Raw genomic sequence first — 18,698 nt, 5'->3', positions numbered from 1 at the left:
GTTTGTTTTAGATTTATTTATTTTGTGTATGTGAGTACACTGTTGCTCTCTTCAGACACACCAGAAGACAGAATCGGATACCATTAGAGATGGTTGTGAGTCATCCTGTGGTAGCTGGGAATTGAACTCAGGACCTCTAGAATCAGTCAGTGCTCTTAATCTGTGAGCCATCTCTCCATCCCCTTAGCCTGTGATTTTTTGATGTTGGGAGCAGGTCCTATCGCCATCTAGCGGTAGAAACCGCTTAATATCTATCTGTTCATTGTAATACACAGTCCTCCACCGCAAATAGTCCAATCCCAGTGACAGCTGTGTTGAGGTCGAAAGGGAAAGTCAACGGTTTTCCGGGGCATCACAAGGGCCCATGCAAAGCGTCAACCCCCGTTTATACCCCTGACTCCCACAACGGTGAGAAACGCTGGGGCAAAGTCTTCAAGAGGCTGTCGTACTCACTCATCATGTCAGGCACTTCCTTTTCTCTCACTTTTTAAACTGTCATAAAACTTGACATTTTGAACCACACAAGCCAGTCACACCCAGATAACTGTGCACCAGTCAACTATTACTGGTTTCCAGATTTTTCCACCACCCCGAACAGAAACTGTAACCACTCTTCAGCATCTATCTCTATAAATTAGAATATTGTAGACATCTGTCCTTTTGAGTCTGGTTGCTTCATTTATTGTACTGGTTCATTTGAGTACGTGTGTGATGTTTTGAGATAGGGTTTCATATACCTCAGGCTGGCCTCCAACTTCCTATGTAGCCAAAGCTGACCTTTCTCTCTCCCCCTCTCTCTCGTACACATAAAAAAAGAATCCTAAAGATGACTTTTGATGGTATTTGATTGCGGCACTATGGTAGGCAAACGGGAATAGCAAGTCAAGAGAGTTGCGCGTGCGCGTGTGCAGCGCAGCGCAGCGCAGGCACTGAAAGCGCCCTAGTGAGAACTGCGCGTGCGTGGTAGGGCAGGCCTGGTCTTGCGCGGAGTCGCGCCCAAGCAGCCCGAGCGCGTGCGCGTGCGCGGGGCGGAGCCTGCGGTCCTTGGCGCGGCTCTAGGTTCCTTAGCCCCGGCTCAGGTGGTTGTTCAGTACCTGCTCGGCGTGGAGAGGGACGGTCCCCGTCTGAGTTATGGATTTTGAAAATCTTTTTTCAAAGCCCCCCAATCCGGCCCTCGGCAAAAAACCGGCCGCCGACCCCGAGGAAAGGTGATCCACACGTTCTGGTCCTTTGCAGGGACACCGTCTGGGCTCCGCCCCCTCGCTCCTGGAAGCCCACCAGCCTGGGCTGGCGCGTGGGCCGGGACCGGAGGTCGCGAGGGCAAGTGGGGTGGAAGTCGGAGTAGGGACTGCGGGCGAGGGCAGTGGCCGGGCGGCGGGAGGAGGCTCTGGCCTTGGATCTGCCCACAGGGGCCGGCTGCTTTCCTTGCACGTGTGCTTAACGTGTTTGCTGTCACTCCCGAGGCGGCCCTGCCTGCACCTCTGGCTCTTGAGAGTTGACTGCCCTGCCAGTGATCCTGAACCAGAAATCCCAGAATAAAGCAGCAAGCACCATTTCGGCTTAGTATTTCTGTTAAATTGGAAAAGCATGCTGTTAATCTCTACTTAGTGCAGAGTGCAGGATTTCTGCGCAGATACCCATTCACTTTTTAGTTTTTTGAGTTATTAGCGCCCTCAAACCCCATCTCTCCTAAACCCTTGTCTTCTATGTTCTCTCTTCCCTCAGTGGAACCCTTGACTCATATCCTTTACGAGTTTTTTTCCACCCTCATTAAGATACATTTCCAGTGTTGAGCTGGGCCTGTTAATCTCAGTATTTGAAAGGCAGAGGCGGGCAGATCTTGAGAGTCTGGGATTATTTGGTCTATATAGCAGGTTCCAAGCCAGCCTCAGCTACATAGTGGAAACCCTGTCTCGAGGGGAAGGGAGTGTGTGTGTGTGTGTGTGTGTGTGTTTTCACTGCTCATTCTCAAATACCTATTACCCTAATTGGGCTACCATCAAGAGCTTTACTGTGTACTTACTGTGGAATTTTTAGTCCTCACATCAACCTTAAGAAGTGATTTTCTCGACTTATAGATGAGGAAACTGAGGCATAGTCACCCTTCAACATTGCGTAGTGAATAACAGACGTAGGGTTAAGGTGCTCAGGTTGGGTTACTTCATTACATGTGAATTCTTCACCCAGCTTCTAAAGCAGAATTACTTATAGAAATTAAGTCCTGTTGATACTGTGGAGAAATTGACACCAATTACTTGCAGGTGATAACATGTAAGAACAGCAAAAGAAATGAATTGAAATTTTTAACATGTCTGAGAGTTGAGTAAGAGTTTTAAAAAGAGAGTTAACAGTTTGAGCGTATATTAAACAGTATACCCGTAAAGTTTGGCTGAAATATGTAAGAGACACTTGGATTGACCAAAAGCTAGGCAAACAATGGTCAGGAAGTAATGTGTTTATTCACAGACCTGCTTTTCACTTTGCCTTTAGGTCTTTTCCAAGACTTTAGATTTCTGTATTTTTCTTTCAGTTTATCTTTTGATTTTTGCCTGTAGACTTTTTTTCAGTGCATTAAAACCTTTTTTTGGTTTAAATTATTTTTATTTTACATGTATGAATGTTCTGTCTCTATCAGGTATGTCCATTGTCCTTGGAGGCCAGAAGAGGTGGTTGTTAGCCACCATATAGGCGATGGGAATCAAGCCAGGTCCTCTGGAAAAGCAGCCAGTGCCCTTAACTACTAAGCCATTTCTTCAACTTGAAACAGGGGTGACTTTGTACCTGATAGGAATATCCATTTATTTAAAACAACCTGTTGACAAAAGATACATCATACTAGGCCATGGTGATAGAACAGTAAATAAACAAAATACAGAAAAATACTAGTGGTCATGAATTATATATTATTGAGAATGGGCCACAGATACATAGTATTTCAGATGATAATGACAGCCATGGGGAAATGTAAACTTGAGTGAGGAGTTAGGAAGTATTTGTGGAATAATAAGAATAGTATTGTAAAAAAGGTAGTTAAAGTCTTACTGAACGGTGGTTTTGGTGGTGGGTATCCAGGTAAATCAGTTGAATGGGAAGTTGGCTGTTGGGTTGTTAGGGGCAGGGAATTGGCTACTAGGATATTGGAATTAGCTGTATATAGATGGTAGTAGAAGCCAGAAAACTGAAAGACTTCACCGAGAATGAAAGTGTAGAAAAAAGAAAGGTGAGGACTGGCTTTGTTGAGAGCTGCGAAGATGAGGGGCCAATCAAGAAGATTAAGAAGTCGCAATAGGGAATGGGGGCACACTTTAATCCCAGTACTGGGGACGCAGTCACTGGTGGATCTCTGAATTTGAAGCCAGCCTGGTCTACGTTGTGAGACCTCTTCTTTTTTTTTTAAGTTGCAGTAACAGGGAAAGAAGAAACAGGCAGCTCAGTGTTGCTGGAGCTGGCTTACTGGCCATGGGATAGGGCTGAGGATCACGGTTCCTAGTAGAAGTAGATGGGGACGGTAGAATCACAGCCCGTGGTTTAAGGCACAGCCCTCCCAACTGATATTTCCTATCCCTTCATCTTGGGTTTATTTTGAGTTCTGCTAGAACAGCGGTTCTCAACCTTCCTAGTTCTGGGAACCTTTACTACAGTTCCTCATGTTGTGGTGACCCTCAACAATAAACTATTGTTGTTGCTACTTTATAACTAATTTTGCTGCTCTTATGAATTATAATGTACATTTCTGATATGTGACCCCTATGAAAGGGTCATCCAACCCCCCCCCAAAGACCCACAGGTTGAGAACCACCATGTTAGACTGCTCAGGAGTCACCTCATACAGTATCTGTGTACGGTCAACCTCTCATGCCTGAGTTCTTCATCTTCACGTTTGCTTGTGTGTCTTCTAACCTCTGAAGGCATCCTGCGTTGCACCTGACACACCCTTCTCTTTTACACTCCTCTTCCATATCTTTTGTTTCGAAAACCCCAAATCTAACTTAAGTGTTCCTTATATGTGTACCTGTATTAATTTTCTCCCAAGAAGATAGGAAGCTCTCAGAAGGCAGGGGAACAGCCCGTTCTTTTCCGTGATGTACCTCGTGACATGAGCCACAGCCTGGCGTGTGGTGAATACTTAGCATGTATTGAGTGACTGGACTAAGAATGACTGGTGATGTATGTACACGCTACTTCTTAAGCATTGAGATTGTATAATACTGAGTTTCAGTTTTACAGGTTATTCACAAACATATTAACATCTATTGGTCAACATCATTGTTATCTTGAGACAGTCTCACTGTGTAGCTCTGGCTGGCCTAGAACTTGCTGTGTTATACTATGCTATCCTGGCCTTGAAGTCACAGAGAGATCCGCTGGCCTCTGCTTCCTGGGTGTTGGGATTACTGGACAGCACCATCATACCTGGCCCACGGTGCTGTTTTTATTATGTTATTGTTACAGAGTCTTCAGAGTAGACTTTGAATTTCAGATTTAAGACAACCCGAGTGATGACTTTTAATGCTGTACAATAAACCCTTTTGTGTTATTTGGTATTTTTGCTGCAGAGTTGATGAAATAGGTGGTCCTGAAGTTGAAGAAGCACCCAGAGAGAAAGTCAAATGGAAAGTAAAGCGGAACTGTGAGCAAATTCCCAAGAAGGTACGGTTCGGCTGGCCTGTCGAACAGACGGCTGGGTGGCTGTGAGAGCGTGAGGGGTCCTGTTTGTCCCTCTGTGTTCAGATGCAGGGCCTGGTGACTTACGTCAGGGAAACTCAGTCATCTTTCAGTGACTTGCTTGTCTTTCAACATGAACTCCTCACACCATCAGATGGAGAATATTGTATTGTCTGGAGAATATTGCCAGTATTGTAACAAGATCAGTTTTCCTGCTCCTGAAATGGACTATATACTCTTTGAAAGCTTCTTTCCTGTCAACTTAGATGTAAAATTTAAGGTCTGATTCACTAGCTCAATCAGCCTTAGTGATTACTGACTGAAAACCCAGATTAGTGAGTTGGGGCTGCCATACACAACATGGCAGTCAGAACAACGCAAATACATGATCCTGCAGTTCTTGGGCTGGAATTGAGTCTGAGAGCAAGGTGTTGGCAGGGCTGTTCTTTCTGGGATGTGTGAGGAAAGATCTGTTCCAGACCTCTCTGATGCTTTTTGGTTTTTCCATGACTCTGGTAAACATCTTCACCTCATCTGCCATGGCCTGATTTCCAAATAGGCTGTACTCTGAAATGGATTAAGGCATATGCATAAGAACTTAGAGTCAGGGGAGACTCGAGTTCAGCCCATCACAAAGTCAATAACTGCTCCTCGTTCTTTGTAAAGATTTTTGGGGAGGCTGTAAATATTAACTTATTTCATAAGAATATGTTCATATTGTCAGTGAATCTTGTAAGGCACAAATTGGCTTTATAAAAAGATGCAGGAGAGATGATTCAGGTGGCGCACCTTCATATCCTGAAAAGGCTCTGAGCTACCACATCAGTACTGCCTTTGCACGTGTAGATGCCATGGAAAAGAACTGAGACTCACATCCAGAAACTGCAGTTTATTATCCCACAGGTGTAGTCCCACAGGCCTCACTCCTTCATGCCTGCAGTTCATAATCTCTGTATTATGCCCCAGCAGATAGGCAGGTAGCATCTTAAATCTTAATTTCCAAGAAGGTTATATGAAGAGATGGACACCCAGGTTATCCCCAAGCAGAGTTGCTTGAACCCAGGCTCTTCGGTCACTAATACAAATATCTGTAGGGTTAGGACTAACTTAGGATACTCAGGTAAGCTCTGCAAGTCAAGACAAAGTATTACTGTTAGCCCTGACATGAGCAGCTCTAACTCGTTTACTGATCGCTTCCTTGCTCTTTACAGTCTTGCTGCTTGTGTGGTCATCCCTAAGGATACAGTTTAAAATTGTTAAATCTAGCGTGTGCTCCCTCATTTCTGTTGCAGCTCAGTAGTCATTATCTGAACACAGGACGTCTGATTGTCAGGAGGCTCTGGGCTTGCTTTCTTCAGCACTGCTCTCACTTCTTCCACTTGCATCCTGCACATGCGCTCTGTGTCCCCCGGGGAGAGGAGCCGCAGCGTCTTCCCTCATGAGCAGTGTTGCCCTTGTGTAGTTTTTATTCCCACACTGTGGATGAGAGAGACGCTGTTGCTTCACCTGAGGAAGATGCCATGACATCTCAGTCTTGCCCCATTTGCAGCTGTATTTTCAGAATCTTACTGTTACTTAACCTGGTCACATCTTTCCTTCTGGATTTTCACATCTATTCCTTCGATGAGGTTTAAATCTATGGGGTTTTTGTTATTCACCTTATTTTGTGTCTGGTGTCTGGTGTGTGTGTGTGTGTGTGTGTGTGTGTGTGTAATTATTTATTGAGATAGTGTCTCTTACCTGGAACTCACCAAGTGAGCTAGTCTTGCTAGCAGGTGAGCTCCAAGAATTCTCCTGTCTCTTATGTCCTGGGTTCTACAGCTTAAACTCGAGTCCTGTACTTGTAAGACAAGCTCTTTGTGTACAGAACCCTCAAGTGTCCCATAGTTTTTCTTTTCAGCCTTACATCTGTTATACCTCACCACAGTCTGGTGATAGGAGGAGACCAGCTTCTTTGTAAAGCATTTTAGTAGACCTGATGACTTTGTGGGCTGTAGTCTTGTTACAACTAAGCACAGCAGAAACAGTTATAAAAAAATGGGCACGAGTGGTTTCCAGTAAAGCTTACTTTATAAAGCCAGGTGGCTAAAGGGAAGGGCTGCAGTGGTTCCTCCTATAGAGGTTGGGGTGGGAGGCCTGCTCTGAGTTTTAGGCTAGGGTGAGCTTTATGGCAAGAGCCTGTCTTGGTAAAATGAAAAAAACAAAACAACTTTATGTCTAAAATGCATTATATGTATTTTATCATAATTATATAATTAATATACCCATGCTGCTAAGTACAGACATCTTAGTAACCAAAGCTTACAGAAATATTTTTAAGACAGGATTTTGTGTAATTCAGGTTGGCCTTGAGCTGTGTAATTGAGCCTCACCTTGAACTTTGGATCTTCCTGCCTTCGCTCGTATTGAGATTACAGACATGTAAATACATTTGTGCAAATTCACAATCTTTCTTCAAATTATCATTGAAGGTAAATAAGTCATTGTAGTTGATTTGTTTTAAATTTTGTTTTCAGTGTATGTGTGTGTATACATACATGTACATGTATATGCATACGTGTAGAGGCCAGAGGTTGATGCTGGGTGTCTCTTGATTGTTCTCTACTTTGAGACAGGTCTCTCTCTGAACCTTGAGTGCACTGATGTGAACTCCAGTGATCTGTCTGTCTTTCATTCACCTAGTTCTGTCTCCTAGGAACACCTGTGAGGCCACCACACCCAGCTTTTATTCTCATGCCTGCATGGGAGACAGTTGTCTAATCGAGCCTTCTTCCTTGGCCTCCTTGTGGTTGGTTGGTTGTTTTTTGTGTGTGTGTTTTAAATTTTATACTATGTTTTAAGTTGTGTGCATGTGTGTGTGCACTTGAGTGCTGGTTTGCTTTTCTAGGCTAGAAGCATCAGGTTCTTCTGGAGCTGGACTTACAGGTGTTGGACATGGTACTGGGAACTGAGTCCTCTGGAAGAGTAGTACTATGTGCTCCTGACCACTTAGTCATTTCTCCAGACCATTTTCAATTTTGCAAAAACTTAAGGTGTTTAAAAAAGAGTGTAGAGAATGCTATATGAAACCATGTATCCATCATACAAATGCAGCAATGATCAATTAATGGCCATTATTCCTTATATATCTTAAGTTTTGAAATTTCAGTTTTTATCTTTACTTAGTTCAAGCACCTTGGAAGCGCTGCAACATCACCAAAGAGTTTGCCACGTAGACAGTCAAGAAGTAAGGACTATGAACCATACAGCGATGATGAGACATGTGCTCAGGAGTCAGAAGACAATTTTGACAAAGAGCTTCAACAGTACATACAAGCCAAAGAAAAGGCAAACATGGCTCAGTCCTCAGTGCCTCCTGAGGAATCTGTGAAGAAAGCAGGAGCAGAAGCTTCCGAGCAGAGTAAGCGCTGCACTGTTCTATCTCTGAAGTCCCATCTGCGGAAGTTGCCGTGGTTGTCTGTATCTGCACAAGTGTTTTATCCCCTGATCTTTATCTTAGGATGAGAAGGTGACTTCCGTTCTTTATGTCACATACGAGCTTGCTTGATGTGAGACACAGCCCGAGACTTGGTTGCTTGATATATATAAATGCTCATTTTCTAGAAGACACTGGGCAGCTGGTAGTGAGTTTTCAAAGACTGTCTATCAGAAGTCTGAATCCCTGGCTTCTGCATTTGTGAAAGATAAGCTGTGCCTGTTCATATGACCCTTTACTGACTGCATGATTGCCTGTGCTGTGTCCATATATTTTTAAGCGCTGGGGATGGATCACCCAGGCCTCCTATGTATTAAGGAAGTATGCCACCACAGAACCATGTCCCTAGTATAGAAATGTATTTCTTTAAACTTTTTTTTAATTTGAAAATTTTTAATTGAAAATGCATTATTTTAAGTTGCTAAAATGGGATTTGGCCACAGATAATGGAGGCACGTGACATTCGATTCTTTTCTTTTCTCCCCCCCCCCCCCCCCCTGAGAGTAGGTTTTTCTGTGTAGCCCTACCTGTCTTGGAACTTGCTTTTTAGACCAGGCTGGCCTCGAACTCGGAGATCCTCCTGACTCTGCCTCCTGAGTTCTGGAATTAAAGGGGTGATATAAATGAGATTCTTAATGCTTTTCATTTATTTTTGTTGTGTTTTCCTGCAAGTGTTTCTTCTATTCAAAGTACATCTGTAGGTATACTTAGTGTGTATGGAATGTTTTCTCTTTTTCTTTCTTTTTCTTTTTTTTTGGCAGGGGTTGTGATATGTTGAGATGGGATCTCATCTAGCCCAGGTAGTCTAAATCTTGCTGTGTACCTGAAGTTAGCTGTGAACTCCTGACCCTCCAACCTCAACGTCCTCAGTGCTGGGCTTACAGTTGTCCTAGTTTGCTGTACATTGCTGTGATAAAATACCATGACAGCAACTTGAGGAGGAGGAGGAGAGGGATGGCATCATGTTATATCCTTCTGAGTAATAAACGGTCCATCACTGAAAGAAGCCACAGCAAGAAACGAGGCAGAGAGCATGGAGGGATGCTGCCCACTGCCTTGCTCCCCATGGCTTTCTCAGCCTGCTTTCTTAAACCATGCAGGTCCACCTGTGCAGGGTGGCATCACCCACAGTAAGCTGGGCCTTCCACACCAGTCATTAACCTAGAACGTGCCCTACAAACGTGTCTGCAGGCTGTCTGATGGAGTTATCTTACCACCGAGGTGCCTCTTTGCAGATTATTATAGTTCATGTCAAGTTGACAAAAAGCTAGACAGCATGCAAGTATGCACCACCATCCGCAGCTGTATGCATATTTTCAAGGAAAAAAAAATCTATACTATATGAGATCCTAAATCTCTGTAGTTCTTTTCTCTTGTAAAACTGTGGTGATTCTAATTACATCAGTCAGTTACTGATCTCTTCAAAATATTCTGGCCTGTGGCTTGCAAGATTGATATAAATAATTCTTTTGCTTTTGTCTCTCATCTAACACTTCCTTTCAAAAACAATGTATTTGAAATTGGGATGTTAGAATTCTCTCTCTCTCTCTCTCTATTTTTCCCCTTCATAATAGCAAAGCTCCTAGAAAGTCAGGGCACTGTTGTTACACCAGCTTTCCTTCACGGAGCTTCAGTTTCCCTCTATTACTATAAGGCATATTTCTGAAGGTTAAACTGATATCATACCTTTATGCTATTTTAAAAAATGAACTTGCTTGTTTTTAGCTGCCAAACAAAAAAATAAAAAGTGTAAAGCTGGTCACAAGAAAGTTAAGCAGAAGAAAACGAAGCGAAAGTGGCCTGGCCCTGGGAACAAAGGGTCAAGTGCCTTGCCGAAGAACAGTGGCTTCCAACAAAAGGTACCAGAGCTGTCTGTAGGAGGATACCTTCAGGGTGTTTATATCTCACTTCAGCTTTAGGGAGTGCTCAGTGATGTGGGAACATCCCACATAGCAGGGTCTGTGGAGACCTGTACCTGCCGTCGACTCTGGTCTTCCTTCTCCCACTGCTTCCTTCCCTCTTACACTGGCTGCCGGCACCCATTTCCAGCCTCTGTGATTTCCCACAATTACTAGTGCAGCAGCCCTTTGGTCTCTGAAGACTTTTAAACTGAATGGCAGGCTTTTCATTCAGCTTAGACACAGAGTCAATGGTTCGGGGAGGCTAAATATTAGAAATACCAAGTGTTACCTGAGCATGGTTGTGGATGCCTAGTGGTTCTAACTGCCTGGGAATGGAAGTAGGAGTTCAAGACTCTCCTGGGTAACAGTGAGATCCCATATCAAAAGGGGCGGGGATACCAAATATTAAAGATTGAAATAAACTTATATAAAAGCAGTCCCTTTTCCTATATTTTACAAGTAGAGAATCTGAACCTAGAGCTCAGATGGTTGACTGTCCCACACAGCCGAGCCAGGGCTGAACTTCGTTTCCTAACCTCTCTTCCGTGACTTAGTGTTAACTCAAATGATTCTTCATGCAGAATTGACAGCCCTTCTATATGAAAAGCAAGTTTTAAATCTGTCTTAGACTCTCATGGCAGAATCATTTAAAACCAAAGATTTGAACTGAGACTTTTATGGTCTTAATAAATTAATAACTTGATATTCTTGCAAAGCATGTGATTAGGAAGCACATTAGCTCCTTAATTACACTTACCATATTGCTAAAACCATATTTACTTCTTAGGCATGCAGATGGTCTAAGCTCCGTCACAAGTTAGCACATTAAAAATAGTTTTTGTTTCTAAAGTGCCAAAATAGATTTTAAGATTTTATTTCTTTTTCAATATTAAACTATAAAAATGTATCATTGGAGCTAGAGATGTTCCACTGCTTCTTGTTAATTTTGATTCCCAGCTTTGTTTCCATAATTCTGAAGCTCTTTCTATTTTAGATTCTTTTTATCACAAGCAATATGTTTTCATTTTTTAAGTCTTCTTGTATTTGTTTTTACAAAATAAGGACAAATGCAATAAGATAACCAAGTTTTATCAGTGCTGGTATTCAGTGCTTGAATGCTGCTGAAATTGATGAGTATTCATTCATAAACAGATGTACCAAAGTTCAACTCTTGAAGGCCCTTTTAGAAGAGACACTCTTTTGAGCCAGGGTCTTACTGTATAGCCCAGGCTGGCCTTGAACTTGAACTCCGCTTCAGCCTTGGAATGCTGAGACAGTCACCATGTGCAGCTAGTAGAGAGACATTCTAATGTAGCAAACGTAGTTTAAAACAGTTTGTAAAACAGTGAAATAATTTTCTCTTTCTCTTACTATTTATTTATTTTTGTATCATAGGCTAACGAACCTGAAGAGAAGCAGCCGCGCGTGAGGATGAGTCAAGGTTTTATCAACCAGCACACGGTGGAACGTAAAGGGAAGCAAGTTTGCAAATACTTCCTTGAAAGGAAGTGTATTAAGGTATGAGAGTGTGTAAGCAAAAACACACTACAGTGTAGTTATGGCAGCTGTGTTCTTGAGCTGCTGTCTCTGTGTGACAGTCTTGAAACATACCTGGGAGGCTTAAAAGCACTTTGCTCTTGGAAAAAGTTTAGTTTGAAAATTAGCGAAGTGCTTTATGTTTTAAAAGGTCATTTATTAAAAATGCTTTATGTGAAAAATAAAACGTTTTTAGAAGTTCAACAGACTAAATCATGTACTTAGATCCTAGCTAGTTAGGATTCTTACTGGACTTGCTCATTTGAAGTTTAGTAAGAGTTAAGTTGCAACAGACATAATATGCAGTCACTGATAATTGGATTCTAACCCCAGAAAGCTCTCAACACCCCAGAAACAACTCACAGGCCATATGAAGCTCAAGAAAAACAAAGGCCAAAAAAAAAAAAAAAAAAAAAGAAAGAAAGAAAGCCTCAGTCCTTCTTAGGAAAAAAAATGTATAGTACCTTCTCAGAGTGTGGCACACCTGGACCTTAAATCACTAATAATCCAAGAGCTACAAATATAGCCTTGTAGCAATTTTTGGTATCCAAAGTTCATTATACTTAATCTATACTCACCAAGAAAACTGTTTCCATGTTACGTTCTCTCCTACATGTACTTTATGCTTATGGTAACTAGTGGGATTTCAATGCATACTATCAAACCTCTAAAAGAATTAAGTACTGACAAAATATATTCATATAGTGTTATGCCAGAATGCCTTTAAAAATCTGTATATGTATTCCTCTTTTTTAAAAATAAAGTTGTAAGAGAGAGAGGAAAAAAAGAGTTAAGTCGCAAAGGTCTAATTGTGAGATATAACTTTACTTATTCCTACACCAGGGAGACCAGTGCAAGTTTGATCACGATGCAGAGATAGAGAAGAAAAAGGAAATGTGTAAGTATTATGTACAAGGATACTGTGCCAAAGGAGAGAACTGCCTGTATTTACATAATATCCTTTACCACAGGACTCTGAACTCGTCATACAGCATGAAAGATGTGGACTTTTTAAACTACAATTGCAGCTTTAACAAAGGTGTTCATTTAAGCTCAGCTGGGTATCAGAGTGATTATATTGTATACGATTTTAAATGGATCTTTCAGAAAAATCTCTTAAAGTATAGGTCTGGACTGCTCTTGATGGGTAGTGCAAGGTTTAAGGGAATTGGTCAGATGCAGGAAAATGTAATTTCTGCTGTGATAGAGTCTGATTTGATCTGTATTCATATAGAAAAGCAGAGATATTTTAGGTTCCCTAAACCTGAGGGTAGCCTTAGTTCTAATGGCCATACTTGTTATGAAATCATGAAATAGAAGCATTTACGGTGATAACACCATCGGGCACACAGAGATTGTTTCTCTATAATCATACACTATAGAAGTCTCAGATTTAACTCTGCACTTCCTAGATAATAATGGCATATGGATTGGTTCCACTTTAACAAACCTAATACATAGAGGAACCAGATCTGTAATACCCGCTGCTGTCATTGAGTTTACTTCACCCCATTCTCAAAGAACATTTTATAATAACCACGTCTCAAGGTAATTAAAATACATTCCTTTCATCTGTGAGTGAAACTTACCTGTGGCCCATTATGAGACTATATGTGACAGAAAAACTGATTGTCTTTCTGACAGGAGACCTTTTATTGTCTCATATTTTAAATAGAAAATTCATTGATTCTACTGGTAGGAAAGATTTAGAGGGAATAGTTGTTAGTAACGAATCATTGCAGTTGGATAAAATTATTTTCCTTAACACTTTGCTACATGAATACCCTTGCAAGTTTTATCACACAGGAACAAAGTGTTATCAGGGCGATCACTGTAATTTTTCTCATGCCCCGCTGACTGCCGAAACACAGGAACTATTGGCTAAAGTAAGTACAGTGGTAATCTTGTTCTTCTTTGTAAAAACAGCATATTTGGACAGAGGATGACTTTTGAAAAAGATACTTTTCTTTAAGAAGAGAGCCTTGTGGGCTAGTGTATGATAATTTAAGTTTACTTAGGTTTAGCAGTTACTTTTATTTTTATTGTTGCTGAAAGAAAGATTAATGTTCATTGATAGTATAAATTAGAATGGTCTTAACCTCCTCAATAAAATCAGCAATTTAAAATTTGTACTTGTGTATATGTGTCTGTGTGTGTGTGTGTGTGTGTGTGTGTGTGTGTGTGTGTGTGTGTGTAGGCTGGGGCAGAAGAGACTCTGGGGGTTGCTTCTCTCCTGATGCGGGTCCCTAGGAACAAACTCAGATCACTGGGCCATCTCTTCACTCTAGTTAGCAACTTTTAATACCTATTTTCAATCAAGACAAAGCAAATAGAGACATATGTCAGCGCAGAAGGGAAGTCAAGAGTATGACTGACATTTAAGTTAAGTTGAAGACTGGTTAGATATCTTGTCTTCAGAAGTTCTGAGTCTATGAGAAAGGTTATTGTGAAGGTACAGTTATTGGTATTCTATTCCCATGGATTACTTGAGAGTACTCTCTCCGAAATTAGATTTAAGTAGATGTAAAAATAAAAAATTCTCCTAAAGTCACCTGTGGCCAAGGTCCCTGAGCATAGAGAAATGAGAAAGTCAGGTGTGTCTCGGCAGGGATTCCTCTCTAAAGAGGGAAGGTCCGTGGAACCACAAATCAACCAAATACTTATTTATGAGAAATTTGTTTTTTATTTCTTTTTGTAATACCAAATACTGTTAGGTTGGATGTTCTTTGAGCCATTTTAAAGAAGTATAAGATAGGACAGTGTACCCAGTAGGTATTAATGAATAAAAAAATCACACAGGGTTTTATATTGTTTCTTTTTTCTGTATTAGGTTTTGGATCCTGACAAGAAGTCCTGTAAATAGACTAAAAAGGTAAAAGTGATAACATTAATTCTTTGAATCATCTCTTGAAATTGGGATAAAAGCCTTAATAGAGGTTTTTCTGTCTCTATATCAAAGTAATTTTCCCTTCTTTCCTCAATAAAATTATGTACATATGTTGCTTCTCTGTCTGGGTTTGCCTGTCATGTGGTTTTTGTGTTTTTGTTTTTTTTTTTTTTTGTTGTTATTGTTGGTGTTTTTAGGGGGGTGTTGCCTGCCGTGTGTGTGTGTGTGTGTGTGTGTGTGTGTGTGTGTTTTAATTCTTTCTTTAGTTTTGTCTGTTTTTTGAATAGGATCTCTCTTTGTAGTGCTGGCTGCTCTGCATGGAACTTGCTGGCATTGAATTCACAGAGATCCACCTGTTTTTGCCCCCTAGTGCTGGGATTAAAGATGTGGAGTATCACACCTACCCTTATGTAATGTTTTATTCTATGACTGTATCATAATTAGGTGTCAGTAATGGAGATTGAAATTAGTTTCACTTTTTTGAATGCACACTCTTACTGTAATTCTTTATAAATGTTTCTTGGTATTAATTTGCAGCAGTTACTCAGGGTCTGTACCAGGGAGTAGAAGTGTTTTGTAACACTGTATATTCCTGTAAGCTACAGAATTTCTGTTCCAACCTAGTTAATACTTTGTACTTGGCTTTTCTCTTAACTTTGTGGATGTAAAAATGGCATCTATCCGCCCTTCAAGTTCCTTGTTAGTGTAATACGGTGTACTGTCTTTTCCAAGGTTTTATTCACCTGTCTGTCCTTTTTCATTGCTTCAAATATTCCTTTGTGATAAATGTGAAGCATTTCAGATCTGTCCCCATTTAGTAGACTGTCTTTCTTTTTTTTTTTTTTTTTTTTTTTTTTGAGGCAGGTCTTGCCATGCTTTATTGTCTTCCAGTGTTGGTTTGATATTCAGGATCTTAGATGCTGTATATCAGTTTTTAGGAAACTTCCCTTTCCCATGGTAATGTCAGTGATTCCATTGAGCATGTGGATTACTTTGGTAGTAGTGACAGCTTAACAATATTATCTTCATATCTGTGCGCTTTGCATTGCTTATAATGTGCATAAGTGTTTTCCTTGAATGTATGTCTGTACCACAGTCAGGCCTGATGCCCACAGAGGGCAGAGGAGGATGTTAGATCCTCTGGAACTGGAGTTACGTGTGGTTGTGAACTGCAGTGTTGGTAGGAAGCAAGCCTGCGTCCTCAGTCAAGAACAAGGATTTTTCATTGCTGAGCCAACTCATCAGCCTCTATATCTGTGAACTTTGAAGTATGATCATAAAGGAGTTGTTGTATTTCCATTCAACTCTATTGTTGTTAATATAGTATTTTTTTAAAGATATATATTTTATTTATATGAGTACACTGTCTCCATCTTCAAATACACCAGAAGAGGGCATCAGATCTCAGTACAGATGATGGTGAGCCATCATGTGGATGCTGGGAATTGAACTCAGGACCTCTGGAAGAATAGTCAGTGCTCTTAACCTCTGAGCCATCTCTCCAGCCCAATATAGTATTTTTTTTTTTTTTTTTTTCCTTTTTTGGTTGAGGTGGAGTCTTTCTCTGTAGTCCTGGCTGTCCTGGCACTGGCTGTGTAGACTAGGCTGGCCTAGAACTCACATAGATCCCCCTGCTTTTGCCCCCAAGTACTGGGATTAAAGGTGTAATATAGTTTGGGGTTTGTTCTTTATGTCATTTTATCTTTTCTGTGTTTTCTGGATTTGTGTTTAGTTTTGCTTTATATTTTGTATTTAAATTCAAGGTGTTCCTTCCATTTTCCCCAGGAAGAATACTTAACTCATTTTGAATTTTGTTTTCTTCTGCTGCATTAATGTTTCTGAGGGGTAGAGGTGATCACGTTGGTAATTTTCACAAGCTGATACATTTGTTTTCTTCTGCAGGCATGTAGAGGACAAATTGACTCCTGATCAGGACTTTTGAAGACGGGTGGTTTGGAATAGTTCATAAGGTTCCTCAGTTAATGCACCTTCCTGTGTCGTGGTCGTGTGCAGCTCCCGTTCACACGCACAGTGGCGGATCTAGTGCTCATCGAGGGGATGATCCTGCACTGGACAGGAGGGAGCACGTGCATGCTGAAGAGCGGGGCTGTGGAGCGCCAGGTTGCAGAAGTGTCTTCCAGTTGAGAGTTACGATTGAGCAAGCACAAAATCGGCAGAGAGGGGTTACGTGAGGATGGGAGAACTACTAGGAAGGATGATGGCAGAACTGCTGGGGGACAGTGGGGTAATAAATCAGTCACACCTACATGTCATTAAATACTTTGCACAATGTTTTTAACAATAATTCAGAGTTCCACTTTATGGTTTAGCATAGAACGTGGTTCTATGATCTTTTTTTTTTAAAAAAAAAAAAAAAAAAAAAAAAAAAACAGTTTCCTGGTGGATATTTGTTTCTAATTATTACTGTTATAAATAAAGTGTGATAATATCTCTTGTATGGTCTTTTCATACTTGATGCTCTTAACCTTTGTATTTACCTTGGGCTGGTGAGAGATGTATTCAGTGGGTAAAAGTGTGGGCTGTGCAAGTTTGACTGCAGTTTGATCCCCAGATGTCATGGTAGAAGGAAGGAACTAGCTTCAGAAACCTGTCCTCTGACCTCTACATGTATGTCATCACACACGTATTTCTGCACTCACATGTATGTGCAACACATACACAAATAATATTTTTTAAAGAATGTCTTTCTCATTGACTTATAAACAGTGATCAAAAACTGGAGATATGGCTCAGTAGTTAAGAGCACTATCTGCTCTTCCAGAGGTCCTGAGTTCAATTCCCAGCAACCACATTGTTCTTACAGCCATCTATACTGGGATCTGATGCCCTCTTCTGGCCTGCAGTTATATGTGTAGATAGAGCACTCATATACATAAAATGATTTTTAAAAATATTTTATTTACATTTCAAATGTTATCCCCTTTCCCAGTTTTTCCTCCGGAATAACCCCTATTCTACCCCCCAAAATCTTAAAAAAACATAATAAATGTTTCAGGATGTCTTGAACACAGCATATAACAGTATTTTCCAAATTTAGATAAGATTCTAAATATACCATGACACTGTTGTTTTATTAGGAAAAATAGCACCCCACTGAATCGTGTTGGAAATATGAACCTAGATTATTTTGGTTGTAATTGGAGCTTACCAAATCAAAAGTAAATTGTTCATGCTCCAACAATCAGACCTAAGAAAGGAGGATATCATACTAGATCCCTAGAAGCTCAGGAGGTTGTCTGAGGGTAAGCCTCTGTTCAGAGCCCCGTAGCTGCCTGGTGTGTCTATTAATCTCCCCCGTGGCTGTGGCTAAAGGCCATGACCAGACTGCAGTAGAAGCTGCTAGATAAAAATTGCAGAAGGCACCTGGCACTTTCGAAGGATTTGTTAGAGAACTCTTATGTAATAAAATTGTGCAAAGGAGCATTGTTACATTTTCTCTGAAGATCATTTTAAACTTGAAGTAGTTCAAGATGAGCCATCCAATGGTTAACTTAAGGCAAGAAGAGCTTATAGGAGCTGAAGTCAAGTAGAAGTTTGTCATTGTCTCACTTTTCAGTGAGGTCTTTTGAAGAAGTAAGCATATCAGTGAAACCTCTTAACTTTGTTTCAGTCAGTTCGGCAGAGACACCGTCTGAAATACGCCCTGTATGCTCACACTAGTCTTTGTGCCACTTCCAAATTAGTCTGTTCTGTTGGCCTTGCCCACAGCTAACCATGTTCCTGAGAGGGAATTGTTTCCTAATGTAGCCTTTCAGCCATGCCTTCACTGTGTTGTATCTGCCTGGATCAAGGTACACCCATCTGTCTGGTTTTTACAGTGTTCTATGAGAAGTCTGATCATTACAACCATAATCATAGAAGAACGGGTTCATTGAGAATTAGTAGTCTAAGGCTACAGAGAAGCTCAGCAGTTAAGGTTTTCATCTACGTGGTGACTCACAACAGTTCCATGGTATCCAATGGCTTCTCTGGGTATTAAGCACACATATGATGGCCCAAACACCCATATATGTAATAAAATAAAATAAAATAAAATAGCTGAGCAAGTGCTGGATTTGGGGGAGTTAGAGTATATATGAGACGTTTCATCAAAGTTCATCTGTTTTGCATGAATGCATTCTCTCCAAATTCTTCTTTTTTAAAATAAGATTTATTTGTGCTGTGGCTGTCTTCAGACACACCAGAAGAGAGCATCAGATCCCATTACAGATGG

At 40.9% G+C, this 18,698-nt stretch overlaps 1 protein-coding gene across 1 annotated transcript; it reads left to right on the top strand.

The window, feature by feature from the left end:
- Window positions 1-1,078: 1,078 nt before the first annotated feature.
- On the top strand, window positions 1,079-16,782 carry ZC3H8 (zinc finger CCCH-type containing 8). Its single transcript, XM_080931287.1, has 9 exons — window positions 1,079-1,208; window positions 4,557-4,650; window positions 7,831-8,065; window positions 9,866-9,999; window positions 11,437-11,559; window positions 12,421-12,534; window positions 13,356-13,463; window positions 14,408-14,449; window positions 16,367-16,782. Exons 1-8 carry the CDS (start codon window positions 1,132-1,134, stop codon window positions 14,438-14,440), a joined length of 918 nt encoding a protein of 305 aa, XP_080787413.1. The 5' UTR covers window positions 1,079-1,131; the 3' UTR covers window positions 14,441-14,449; window positions 16,367-16,782.
- Window positions 16,783-18,698: the final 1,916 nt, after the last annotated feature.

The sequence above is a fragment of the Micromys minutus genome (assembly GCF_963924665.1).
Source record: "Micromys minutus genome assembly, chromosome: 17".
Taxonomy (NCBI): domain Eukaryota; kingdom Metazoa; phylum Chordata; class Mammalia; order Rodentia; family Muridae; genus Micromys; species Micromys minutus.
Note: the sequence above shows the minus strand (reverse complement) of the source record. Positions and strands in the feature narration are given on the sequence as shown.

Excerpts from the sequence above, each read along its gene's own strand:
- ZC3H8 (XM_080931287.1), top strand. The coding sequence starts at position 1,132 with ATGGATTTTGAAAATCTTTTTTCAAAGCCCCCCAATCCGGCCCTCGGC. Across the intron at positions 4,651-7,830 it reads GTGAGCAAATTCCCAAGAAG|TTCAAGCACCTTGGAAGCGC; the intron begins GTACGGTTCGGC and ends ATCTTTACTTAG. Across the intron at positions 8,066-9,865 it reads AGCAGAAGCTTCCGAGCAGA|CTGCCAAACAAAAAAATAAA; the intron begins GTAAGCGCTGCA and ends GCTTGTTTTTAG.